At 39.3% G+C, this 14,344-nt stretch overlaps 1 protein-coding gene across 1 annotated transcript in view; it reads right to left on the bottom strand.

Annotated features, from left to right (window-relative positions):
• LOC120918475 (bifunctional heparan sulfate N-deacetylase/N-sulfotransferase 3-like) overlaps nt 1-14,344 on the bottom strand; it is a 349,511-nt gene that overhangs the window by 46,456 nt on the left and 288,711 nt on the right. Inside the window, exon 10 of the mRNA XM_040330079.1 lies at nt 11,093-11,267. Coding sequence (XP_040186013.1) covers nt 11,093-11,267 — 175 coding nt within the window. The remainder of the gene's footprint in view (nt 1-11,092; nt 11,268-14,344) is intronic.

Below are 14,344 nucleotides of genomic sequence, written 5' to 3'. Positions count from 1 at the left end.
GGGTGAAGCGATCTTCTCCGCTTGATAAACCGGCACACAGAGGAGAAAAATCTTCACTGTGATAGCCGGAGAACGAAGCAGTGAATAGAATTCACTGCTCTATAAACGGACACCTTGATAAGATCCTGATCTCTACACAAATGTATGAGAAAATATCAAACAACTTAAGACCAAACCTGACCAAATGTATAGGAGATTAAAATGTCACGCTAAATGTCCTAAGTTTTATATTGTTTCACATAGTTTTATATTGCTTCACACTGTGAACATACCTCTAGCTCATCAGGGCACTGATTTTAGGTTGGCACATTTGTGTATAGGGGTGATTTGAGTTCAAGAGGTTGATACACTGATTATTCTGGGTGTTCCCATCTTTGATCTTTTTCATTGACAAATGAGCTGAGCTGGAAATACAGTCCTGATCAAAAGTTTAAGACCACTTGAAAAATGGCAAAAAATCATATTTTATATTGTTGGATCTTAACAAGTAGAGCTTCGACATGCAACAAGAAGAAATGAGAGTGAGACAAAACATTTTTTGAGCATTCAATTAATTGAAAATAACGATTAAACTGAAACAGGCTGTTTTTCAGCTGATCAAAAGTTTAGGACCACATGTCTTTAAAAGGCCAAATCTGTGCAAAGATGTGCATTCATTGTTCATTTTCTGTCAGGTAGTCACACGTTGTGATGGTAAAGGCAAAAAAACTCTCCCTTTTTGAACGTGGTCGGTTTTGAACGTTGCTGAACTGCATAAGCAGGGTCTCTCACAGCGCGCCATCGTTGCTGAGGTGGGACGCAGTAAGACAGTCATTTGGAATTTCTTAAATGATCCTGAGGGTTATGGAACAAAAAAGTCAAGTGGAAGACCCAAAAAAATTCCACCAGTACTGAGCCGGAGGATCCAATTGGCTGTCCGTCAAGACACTGGACGATCCTCGACCCAAATTAAGGCCCTTACTGATGCTGACTGCAGCCCCATAACCATCAGACGGCATCTGAGACTGAAGGGCTTCAAAAACAAAAAACGTCTTCAAAAACCTTGTCTCCTTGAACGCCACAGAACTGCTCGTTTGGACTTTGCAAGAGAGCACCAAACATGGGACATTCAAAGGTGGAAGAAAGTTTTATTCTCTGATGAGAAAAAATGTAACCTTGATGGTCCTGATGGTTTCCAATGTTATTGGCATGACAAGCAGATCCCACCTGAGATGTTTTCTACGCGCCACAGTGGAGGGGGCGCCATAATGGTCTGGGGTGCTTTTTCCTTCAGTGGAACAATGGAGCTTCAGGAAGTGCAGGGGCGTCAAACGGCCGCTGGCTATGTCCAGATGTTGCAGAGAGCATTCCTCATGACTGAGGGCCCTCGTCTGTGTGCTAATGACTGGGTTTTTCAACAGGACAACGCTACAGTACACAATGCCCGCAGGACAAGGGGCTTCTTCCAGGAGAAGAACATCACTCTTTTGGCCCATCCTGCGTGTTTCCCTGATCTAAATCCAATTGAGAACCTTTGGGGATGGATGGCAAGGGAAGTTTACAAAAATGAACAACAGTTCCAGACAGTAGATGGCCTTCGTGTGGCTTTCTTCACCACTTGGAGAAATGTTCCCACTCACCTCATGGAAACGCGAGGCATCAAGCATGCCAAAACAAATTTTTGAAGTGATCAACAATAACGGCGGAGCTACTCATTACTGAGTTCATGTTTGGAAGTTGGATTTCTGTTTTGGGGGGGGTTTAGGTTTTTTTTTGGAGGTGTGGTCCTAAACTTTTGATCAGCTGAAAAACAGCATGTTTCAGTTTATTCGTTGTTTTCATTAAATTGAATGCTCAAAAAAATCGTTGTCTCACTCTCATTTCTTCTTGGTGCATGTTGAAGCTCTACTTGGAACCTTGTTAAGATCCAACAATGTAAAATATGATTTTTTGCCATTTTTCAAGTGGTCTTAAACTTTTGATGAGGACTGTATCTGGGTGACTGAGAGTGTCATTGTCACAGATGTGTCTGTCTTTGTGAATTAGATTGGCATTTTGTAGAGGTATGTGTTTTAAATAGACGTTGGTGCTCTTAAGGGTACTGAGTTAGCTACCTTAGGCTAGGAATAAATGATATGTACATAATAAATAAAATAAACACAGAGAGGTCGAAAGAAGTGTAAATTGTGAACAGGATCCTAGAGAAGACTAGTGGCAGCACTACAGTTAAGCATGTAATCAAGGGTATGGTTATTTTGGAACCAATGACGTAGATAATGACAAATTAAACTTATCACAGTCACAAAAATGTAATTGCCAGGTCTTAACCATAAATAAATAGCCATCGGCTAACTGTTTATATATGATAAGTCTTTTTTTTAAATGATGGGTCAAAATTTTCCTACCTCTTGTTTTAGTTCTATTTTCTGTTTCTTTAAACAGGTGCATTGTAATCATTTGTCTGTCATTTAAATACAGTTTTTTTTTTGTTATCCAGATGAAGTGACATTTCAGCCAGATGTTATTTCTGTAGAATGTCAAATGCCCTATGCCGCGTACACACGATTGGAATTTCCGATGGAAAAAGTCCAACTGACTTTTTCCATCGTAAATTTCGACCGTGTATATGCCCCATCAGAGACATTCCATCGGAATTCCGATGAATTCCATCGGAGTTTAAATATAGATATGTTCTATTTCACTCCGATGGAATTCCGTGGGAATTCCGATGTGCTTTTGGCCGGGCAAAAGCCTGATTGTGTGTACGTGGCATTAGAGTTTAGGAGCTGCTTCTTTAAAAAAGATGCAATGCTACAGTGTGACAGGACACTGAATATATAACTTACTTTTTGGATGTGGACAGTGATGAAATATAGATGTGAATTTGTTTCCTACTGATTCCTGATGCATTTTTAATAAAATAAAATTAAAGGTTATAAAGCTACAAAGAGAATGGTTTAGGGACACAATCCTATGTAGCCTCAGCAACCTTCAGGGGTTAGCAGAAGAAGAAGAAGATGATAGCCTAGGTGTCCATAGCATGACATTCACAAAAAGGGATGAACTTCAGGTTCAGACTGAAGCTGAATTCGGTCTTATTTTAGCATGTTCCACATATGGCAAACAGGTGAACAAAATGGGGTGTTCATCTGCCTGCTATTGAGAAACAAGGAGCGAGGAGCAGCACCAATTTGAGTGTAGCAATGTCACAACAGGTTGTATTATAAAACTAATGCTCTCACTAGACACTGATGAGAATGGGCACATCTGTAACCATCAGCCAGGAAATGCAGAGGTCCCCCAAGCCTCGTAGCTGACGCCCTGGACCCTTGCATTTCCTGGCTGATGGTTACAGATGTATAGGCACTCATCATGTAGTGAGGGGACAGTATCTGGGTCTCTGTTATTTTTAAAGGGGGTATCCAGATTTTAATAAGCTCCCTGCCTGCAGATTCCCACAATCAGAGAACCAGGGATGTGGAGAAGGAGCCCTTGTCCTCATCAACATAAGGGACAAACTGCTTTATCCCCTAGAAAGGTACCCCCCTTATGTTGAGGGCACGCAGCCTGGTATGGTTGAATATTGAGGAGGGAGGCCTTGAAGTTATTTGTGTGGTTTTTTTTTACATGAGGTACCCCCTTAAACCACAACAGACTCTTATAAAGGATGTATTCTAGTATGAAATTGGGGAGGAAATCCCACGATTTTGCCTTTTTATAATTTTTGCTGTAGAATGTTACAGTTTAGTTGAAATATTTGCTGCTCATTTACATTTCCCTGTTGGCTTTTTTTTTATTGGCTTGGGGACCTCCAAAGTCCCCCCAGAATTCATTATGGACCATTAAGAGACTGGTATGTAAGTTAGGGATCCCAGTGCAATTTTATAAAAAATAAAACTATGCTGGAAGGAAAAATGTAATTTACAGCCAATTTAAAGGCATTTTTTTCTTTGTAATTGTCAGTTATACTGTAGTACAACATATACAGTAAGTATGCTACTTCACACACAGATGTCCTTAAAGCATTTTTTAAAGGAACAGTGGATTTTCAATGTTTTATCTGGAACATTAAAAAACTATTTTAAAATATTGTTTTTGCATTGCTACATGTCCTCCTTGTTTTACCAATGCCATTTGTTTGACAGCCTCATTCCTATTAGCTTTCAAAAAGGCCAGAATTATTTCAAAAATTCATCTCTTGACTACAATGGGGGTCCAGGTTACCATTCAGAGCTTGTGAACTGTACAGCAAATGCCCTGCAAACTGAACCCAGGTAAATTCAGGTCATCCGTACTCACAAAATGAAATTGGCATGTAATGTATAGCCCATCTCTGGAGAAAAACAAAAATACTCAATCCCTCCTACAATTAAAACAACAACGTTTGCGAGACACTTTTATAACTTACCATAGTCCGTGGTTATGTGAAGCTCTGCACCTACTCTTTCAGTAGTGGAGAGCGATAATCAAAAGCTGAACCCAAGCTCACCAGCTGGTATTGTTTCCTGCTCTTGTGTCCTAACATCACCTCTTGAAGTCTTCAGAACCCCATGGTACACCTCCTGATGAACTCTTTCCTTTTATGGGAAGAATCTGAATCACCAAGAAGGATTTGGGGGTTTTGGTAGATCATAAGCTCAATAATGGCATGCAATAATGGCATGCAATGCCAAGCTGCAGTTTCCAAAGCGAGCAAAGCCCTTTCTTGTATTAGGAGATGTATGGACTCCAGAGAGAGAGAGATATAATTTTGCCCCGATACAAATCATTAGTAAGACCTCTTCTGGAATATGCAGTTCAGTTTTGGGCCTCAGTTCTCAAAAAGGATATCAGGGAACTGGAGAAAGTGCAGAGAAGGGCAACCAAACTGATAAGAGGCATGGAGGAACTCAGCTATGAGGAGAGATTAGAATAACTACATTTATTCACTCTTGAGAAGAGGAGATTTAGGGGGGATATGATCAACATGTACAAATATATAAGAGGTCCATATAGTGAACTTGGTGTTGAGTTTTTCACTTACAGTTAACACAGAGGACAAGGGGGCACTCTTTACGTCTAAAGGAAAAGAGATTTCACCTCCAAATATGGAAAGGTTTCTTCACAGTAAGAGCTGTGAAAATGTGGAATAGACTCTCTGCAGAGGTGGTTCTGGCCAGCTCAGTAGATTGCTTTAAGAAAGGCCTGGATTATTTCCTAAATGTACATAATATAACTGGGTACTAACATTTATAGGTAACATTGATCCGGGGAATATCCGATTGCCTCTCGGGGAATCAGGAAGGAATTTTTTCCCCTGCTGTAGCAAATTGGATCATGCTCTGCTGGGGTTTTTCGCCTTCCTCTGGATCAACTGTGGGTATAGAACTGGGTATATGGGATTGTATGATATTATTATTATTATTGTCTTTTTTCAATCTGACTAACTATGTAACTATGTAACCAAAGAGCAACATGAAAACTTAAAGAAGTACCCTCCCACACTACAGTTCAGAAGAAAGAACACATTAGCCATTTTCAATATAAACTTTTGGTGATCACATTGATATGCCAATTGATTGTTTATGTTTGCTAGGATTATTCACATTTTATTCTCTGCAAAAAGTATACATACTTCACAAGGCTAGTGTGCACTCTGGTATTTCTGATTATGTATATTGCCACTGATTTCCCTAGCTGTTAAAAGAGCTGCCTGCAGTGAAGCAAGAATAAAGATGACATTTGTATACATGGTTTTAAGATACACCAGCTGGCCTCACTAATTGCTGTGGGATTAAAACAATTGTGAAATATTTCAAAATGTGCTCCATGCATTTAAAGGAAATTCTACTCAAATCAGTTGTATTTCATTGTCTGGTGTTGCAATATTGCCACAATTATTATGGCAGGATGTTGCCACTTTTGGACAAAAACACTGTCACTTCGCACCTTCAGGTTAAAATGACTGTGCCGCCTGATAACCTATTCCCTCAGCAAAATACACAGTGATTAGTGATCCACACTTCTTCCCTGTCCCCATCTCTGCTTCAACCCTCACTCCATTGCTCTGGACAGAGGTATGGGGATGCATATTCAAGCCTGAGTGGGGATGCCATACATCTGGGTAAGTTCTGACACTATGGGGTAGATTTACTAAAACTGGAGCACTTAGAATCTGGTGCAGCTGTGCATCGTAGCCAATCAGCTTTTATCTTCAGCTTGTTCAATTAAGCTTTGGCAATAAAACCTGGAAGGTGATTGGTTCCTATGCAGAAGTGAGCCTGATTTTGCCACCTCCAACTTTAGTAAATAAACCCCCCATGTGATACCAGATATTACCCAAAAGTGGAGTCCTGTGGCTATAAAACAGAAAAGGAGTGTGAATGAATGAGCATACTTTGCTGGGAAAGAGGGGGTGGCGTATCAAGAGACACTGTTATTTTGTTCTGAATTAGCAAAATAACCATGTCTCTTAAAGCCCACAACAACACATTTTTTTTTTTGCACATCCCTCGCTACCCACCCCTCTCTAACTCAATGGACAAATACCCCATGTTGGATGATCATGTGACCACGGCTTAAGGTAAGTGAAACTGGGGATAGTTTTTTTTTTTTATTATACCAGTGATCAAATGGGGGAGAGCTACTTATATCCTGGAGTTGGGTTTTAATTAAGCTGTGTTAATGATAATAGGGTTGAGAAAATAAATAAACGGAAATGTCAACATGATTTGTTACTTTAAACTGCAGGCACATATATATTTTATTACTCCAGCCTATTTGAAAGCTGTTTTTCTATACCAATTATCATGTAGAAATATGTTTAGCTTGGAAATATCAGTTATTTTTATGCAAATAAATGCATGAAAACTGAGAAAATACATTTGCTTCATTTGATTGAATTTAGTAAACCCATAAACGTATGCAGGATTATACATTTTATGTTCAGCTAGAAATAGGAAAAGTAAAATGCAGAATAACATAAAAAACAATTAAGACCCTGTGCTATCATTTTTCACTCTATGCTATTACCACTATGTATAATAATGCAGGTGTGATCTGCGTTTTGCTGCTTTTTCACATTGCTACATCTTGTTCTTTTCCTAGAAATTACTTTTGCAATCAAAATTCTCCCTTGCTTGCTGTCTATACCACTTGAGTTGATTATATATTTCTCTACTGTTCTGGGCTGTCTCTGCATTCCGGACGTTGTAGCTGCTTTATGAAATTAGACCAAAGCGCAATGTTTTGTCTTAAGCGCCCTCAAAATGAATTACTCAGGCTCTGAATTTGTTCCCATTGCTAGAAAATGCAATGACTTTTGAACAGGGAAAGAAAATTCATATCTGAAGTGCCCCAGATATTCAGAGAATGTCTAATTCTGCTTGAGGATAAAAATGATGTCATATACTGTACAGTATCATCTATTATGAAGTCACATTGGGCTTCATTTTATCTGAGGCATAAGTATTTATTGGAATTTATTGCAATGATACAATAAAACTTTTGCTGTTTTTTTTACAGAGGTGCACGGTATCTGGAAAATAGTTCAGTTGCCATGACAGCAACACACTAAGACAGAAGTCTGTTCATACAATAGAACCAAAGCCCAACCACAAGAAAAGTTACTTGGTATACGAAGTTCAGTACAATAATAATACTATACATTTGGGAGACCAAAAAATGCTTTTCAAATGCCTTGCCAACATAGGAAAATTACATTACACATGAAGGCTCAGCAATCTTCCTCCTACTTAAAGCAGACCTTTACTCCAGAATACATTTTTTACTCCCTACACACTTGCCCAATATATAAAAGCCCTTTTATCGTTTTTTTTTTTTACTTATTTTTTTTACGGTTTGACCCCTCTGCCATTCTCACCTAGGTGAAAATAATGTGTCCTACTCCTACAGCCTCCTAGGATATCCTTGTGACATATCCTAGGAGACTGCAGAGTCATGTTCATACATTGGTCAGCAAGCAGATCTGGAAGGGCATTGCCAGGACCAGCTGCAAGAACTCAAAAAGAGGCAGCCAGATCCAGATGATGTCGGAGAGGATTATGGTGGCACGGGACCCAAGCAGCAACAGTAGAGTTTTGGACTACAGCACTGGATTCACTGAGCAAACAATAATATTTTCAGATGAGAACCCTACATTATATGTAAGAGGGGATAGAAAAAAAAAAACAGGGGGAGGTGAGGTTCCACTTCAAGGAGTCAATCTTTTAAGAAGGGTGATTGCATATTTTGGACAAGGAGGACAACTGTTTTGCAAGAGGCATTAAGTAGCCCATCAACCTAGGACAACGCTTGCTAAACATGGGTGTGGGTCTTTGAAATCCACTAACATGGGGGGTTATTTACCAAAGGCAAATCCACCTTGCACTACAAGTGCAAACTACAAGTGCAAAGTGCACTTGAAATTGCACTGAAAGTGCACTTGGAAGTGCAGTCGCTGTAGATCTGAGGGGGGACATACAAAGAAAAAAAAACAGCATTTTAGCTTGCACATGATTGGATAATAAAATCAGCAGAGCTTCCCCTCATTTCAGTTCTACTCCTCAGATTTACAGTGACTATAGATACTGTATATATATCTAGATATAGATATATATACATATTTGTAAATATTTTATTATATCTTTTCATGTGACAACACTGAAGAAATTACACTTTTCTACAATGTGAAGTAGTGAGTGTACAGCTTGTATAACAGTGTAAATTTGCTGTCCCCTCAAAATGACTCAACACACAGCCATTAATGTCTAAAGCGTTGGCAACAAAGGTGAGTACACCCCTAAGTGAAAATGTCCAAATTGGGCCCAATTAGCCATTTTCCCTCACCAGTCTCATGTGACTCTTTAGTGTTACAAGGTCTCAGGTGTATATGGGGAGCAAGTGTGTTAAATTTGGTGTTATATCTTTCTCTCTCTGTAAGGAAGTTTAACATGGTACTTCATGGTAAAGAACTCTCTGAGCATCTGAAAAAAAGGAATTGTTGTTCTACAAAACGATGGCCTAGGCTATAAGAAGATTGCCCAGACCCTGAAACTGAGCTGCAGCATGGTGGCCAAGACCATACAGCAGTTTAACAGGACAGGTTCCACTCAGAACAGGCCTCGCCATGGTCAACCAAAGAAGTTGAGTGCATGTGCTCAACATCATATCCAGAGGTTGTCTTTGGGAAATAGACATATGAGTGCTACCAGCATTGCTGCCGAGGTACAAGGGGTGGGGGGGTCAGCCTGTCGGTGCCCTTCATCATACGCCACACACTGCATCAAATTGGTCTGCGTGGCTGTCGTCCCAGAAGGAAGCCTCTTCTAAAGATGATGCACAAGAAAGCCTGCAAACAGTTTGCTGAAGACAAGCAGATTAAAGACATGGATTACTGGAACCATGTCCTGTGGTCTGATGAGACCAAGATAAACGTATTTGGTTCAAATGAGGAGTACAAAGACAAGTGTGTCTTGCCTACAGTCAAGCATGGTGGTGGGAGTGTCATGGTCTGGGGCTGCATGATTGCTGCTGGCACTGCATAGCTGCAGTTGAGGGAACCATGAATGCCAACATGTACTATGACATACTGAAGCAGAGCATGATCCCTTCCCTTTGGAGACTGGGCCCCAGGGCAATATTTCAACATAAGGATACCAAACACACCTCCAAGACAACCACTGCATTGCTAAAGAAGCTGAGGGTAAAGTTGATGGACTGGCCAAGCATTTCTCCAGACCTAAACCCTATTGAGCATCTGTGGGACATCCTCAAATGGTGGAGGAGCGCAAGGTCTCTTACAGCCACCGGCTCCGTGATGTCGTCATGGAGGAGAAGAAGAGGACTCCAGTGGCAACCTTTGAAGCTCTGGTGAACTCCATGCCCAAGAGGGTTAACGCAGTGCTGGAAAATAATGGTGGCCACACAAAATATTGACACTTTGGGCACAATTTGGACATTTTCACTTAGGGGTGTACTCACTTTTATTGCCAGCAGTTTAGACATTAATGGCTGCGTTTTGATTTATTTTGAGGGGACAGCAAATTTACACTGTTACACAAGCTGTACACTACTTTACATTGAAGCAAAGTGTAATTTCTTTAGTGTTGTCACAAGAAAAGATATAATAAAATATTTTCAAAAATGTGAGGGGTGTACTCAGTTTTGTGAGATACTATATATACTGTATATACATATATACGCACACACACACACACACAGATATCTGACTTTATTAACAGCTTGCCAACCAGCGCATGACGATATACTGCGGCACATTGGCACAGCTGTGCAAATGGGCGTACAGGTATGTCCCCTTTAAATCACTGAATTGTGGATGCGCATGTACGCTGTGACTGCGGAATATTTAAATATATATACATTATAAGTAAAGTAAAAAAAAAAATTACCATAAACATATACCTTGGCTTCTGACCACTGTAACAATAAGTGTGATGTTACTGGCCACATTATGGTATTCTGGCAAAACTGATGATTCCAAATCTTGAGAGGATATGTTCCTGTGCAGTGTTGGAGCGCATTTTCCTGAGATTTGGGGTACTCATGTCTCCCATGATCCCACTGGAAGACTGTGCATTGTCACCTTTACTGGGGTCGGAATCTGGGATATACCGTAAGGTAAGTAGTTGTTCCTTCATGTCCTGATGTTTGATTGTTTTTCAATTCAATCTTACATTTTTATATTAGAACGGTGGGTCAGGGCTCTTTAGAAAACAAGCATGTCCACAACATGTGGATTTAGTGAGTGGGCTATCCAACTACAAAGGGCAATTTCCAGTCAGAAAAGTGCAGACATACAGCAAGAAGGCTTTGTCAGCAGAAAGAGTTTAAATGCAAACTATCTATGATTTTACTGAAGTTTACCGTATTTATAAGCTTTAGGCACTCTGGATAATGAATTGTATTTATTTCTTATGCTTTCACAAGTAATGATGTGAAGGCACTATTTTAAAGTGATGTAGAAACAAGGCTTCCCCACTTGTAATTAAATTAATGAACCAATTTAGCACCTCATCTATAAATATGTTTGTTTATACAAGGTGTAAAAAGCAATGTGCTTACAACATTTTATTTAAGTGTTGGCCTTGGTGTTGTTTTCAGTGCAGATTCTCACCTGATACCAAGAATAGGCTCTATCTGAGGGGTCAATCAGAATGGTGATAATTTTTGCCTTTGGAATTAAAGCAGCTGCTCTTTTTGGAGCTTCTTCAGAGTGGAAATAGTTAGCACTTTTTTCGAACACCAAATCTGTGGTTACATTTGATGGGGTTGGGAAGAAATCCATATACCTGAGAAAATAAATGAAGCTGTAATTAGTTCTCATTGTATCGTATAAACATGAAGATATAACACTGCTACAATGTCATCATTTTTTCAGTTCTCTATTAGTATATAAGTAAAATCACTAATCTCAACAAATTCGGCTGGAGATGAGGCAGATATTATATATAAAAACACCAATTATTTAGTTTCTATTGATGAAAATCAGTGTATGTATTTTAATGCAATTATTGTTAGTTCCTGAATGTGTGTTGATATTAGACTGCAATTTATTTCGTAGCTCTAAGAATACAAAAAAAAAAAAAAAAGGATGGCCAGCGTTTAGAGTTAATGTAACCTGGCTGCACTGAACATGTTCTGAGAAGGAACGGGTGGACTGGAGGAAAGAGTAAAATAACGTATATTCAGTGTGTCACTACCCCTTTGTTGTCCAATCAACATAGTGTTCTTGACTAATGCCGCGTACACATGATCGGTCAAACCGATGAGAACGGTCTGATGGACCGTTTTCATCGGTTAACCGATGAAGCTGACTGATGGTCAGTCGTGCCTACACACCATCGGTTAAAAAAACGATCGTGTCAGAACGCGGTGACATAAAACACAACGACGTGCTGAAATAACGAAGTTCAATGCTTCCAAGCATGCGTCGACTTGATTCTGAGCATGCCTGGATTTTTAACCAATGGACGCCCCTACAAACGATCGGTTTTGTTCTATCGGTTAGGTATCCATCGGTTAAATTTAAAACAAGATTGCTTTTTTTTTAACCTATGGATGAATAACCGATGGGGCCCACACACGATCGGTTTGGTCCGATGAAAATGGTCCATCAGACCGTTCTCATCGGTTTGACCGATCGTGTGTACGCGGCATGAGAAGAGCAGGGTCGAGTCCCGCTGCTTATTTCAATAAACGCAGACAGCAAGGCTTGGGAGCAAGCACGTATGAGTGAACCCATAGTAAGCAGCTTTCTATGGGGGCACTTGACCGAGGGGAGTAGCTAGGAGTGCCAGTGGGAGACCCAAGAAGAGGAGGTTTGCAGTCGCTCTTTGCAATGAAATGCACAAGTATGTATTAACCTGTTTGTTATTATTATTTTTTTGTAAGAGAGTTTACAATCACTTTAAAGATCTGGCTTTGTTGCCTAGCAGTTTTGCCTACGTTTATGAAATTGGCAGCACAAAATTAGAAACCCTTTACCAGAGATGGTTTCCAAATAGCGTTTAATTGTGCAGTTATTTGCTTGCCTAATTCTATTTAACCTCACCCAAAAGTGATGATTTGTAAGTGTAGCCTAATGCGCTATAATAGTCACTGATATATCTTATACACTACTGGCCTGAGATATATGTTCCAAGTGGGTGTTCCTTCATCCATTGCATTCTCAATAATAATAATAAATTAAAAATCCAACATATTACAGAAATTGGGACCTCTTTATAATGACGTTAACATTTCTACAGACCAGGAAGCTGTGGCACAGCAATCTGGCCCTGGAATCCGCAACAGATTTAGGAAACATTATGTAATACTTTAAGAAAGATCTAATCAGAGATTGCTTTGCATTCATTGAGAAAATACAAAGCCTTCTCTGAATGCCACCAGTTAGCAATCTCCTGCACTTAAAATGCAGCAAGGCAGTTGATCGGCAAAGGACCTGAAAACTACTGTAGATTATTGTAGTAGCGGTGCTTATTACAATGGTTTCCAGCTTCCAGGGGGGATTGGCCAGGTATGGCATATACATAGTAACATTGATACAAGCTGGACCAATGTTACTATGTAAAAATGCCCATACCTGGAATTCATCTTTAATGGAACTGCATGGAATGTTTTAGCTATGCCTAGATAACCTGCATCCACTAGCTTCTCTTTATCCAAATTATTGTTCACTTCCTCATAAAATATTAGGTTGGTCTGACATGAACGGGCCTTTCAAAATCCATGCTGGGAGTTACTTATGATACTATTTTTGCAGGTAATACTCAGATATGGTCCCTTACAATTTTTTTCCCATGTCTTGCACGCTTCTGATGTAAGTCTGACTGGTCTGTAGTTACCTGGAATACATCTTGTCCTTTTTTTTTTGAATATCATTACCACATTTGCTTTTTGCCTATCAGATGGTGTCACTCCAGTCATTAAGTTTTCCTTAAAGAATTTACCGATAACCGCTGGCCTGGCTATAACTTGACTAAACTCCTGAGGACTCATGGGTGTAAGTCCTGGAGATTTGTTCGTATTATGTTTTTCTATGCTTTTGTGTCTGTAACTGGGGTATCTCAAGTTCGCTGTTTTAAACATTAGTTTTATGATTATTTAAGCCCATGTTTTTCCCCTGTATAAAATGAATGTAGCTCCTACGAATTATTTAACTATCTAATGTAATTAATTAAATCACCATGACCAAATAACTTTCACTTGATTTTAGGAAAGTCTAGCATGCAGAGTATTTAGCACAAGACTTAAAAACATTGACATAATTGTCTATCAACATCTGAATTATCTTACTAACTGCTAAATGGCTTCTGTATTATGTGGACCTGACAATTCCTTTCATTATTTTACAAAAATAAATAAATTCAAAGAAAAACCTTTAAACACCCCCGTGTCTGACATTTTATAAAATAAACTTTGAATACAGTTAAGATCTCTTGGGTGTTGTAATTTAACTTCACATCCAAAAAGCTGACTGGAGAAAAGCAAGTTATTAGATGTCAACTAAGAATAGCTGAGGTAATGATTAAAGCCCTGCTTGTAATTCAGCACAAGCCAGCAGTGTCTAGCAGTCATTTTGCTTCCCAGGGTTGGTGAAAGTTAGGTTTTATAAAGGTACAGAGTAATCAATGGTCAACAGAAGTAAAATAAATTGACTTAATGGAATAAAGTTCAGACTTGTGAAACTTGCTGAAAATGACCTATAAAAGAAAACCAAGATAGATATGATTGATATTTGAAAGCATATATAATATGTCAAGGTCTATATACAATGGCCACTTTTTACTGTTCACTTTTGAAATAATAGCTCAGTATTAGTTTGTTGAAACACAGCACAGTCAGCGGGCATTGGAGAGCTTGCCTC

This window comes from Rana temporaria, chromosome 1, assembly GCF_905171775.1.
Source record: "Rana temporaria chromosome 1, aRanTem1.1, whole genome shotgun sequence".
NCBI lineage: Eukaryota > Metazoa > Chordata > Amphibia > Anura > Ranidae > Rana > Rana temporaria.
This window is presented reverse-complemented; position numbering and strand designations above follow the sequence as displayed.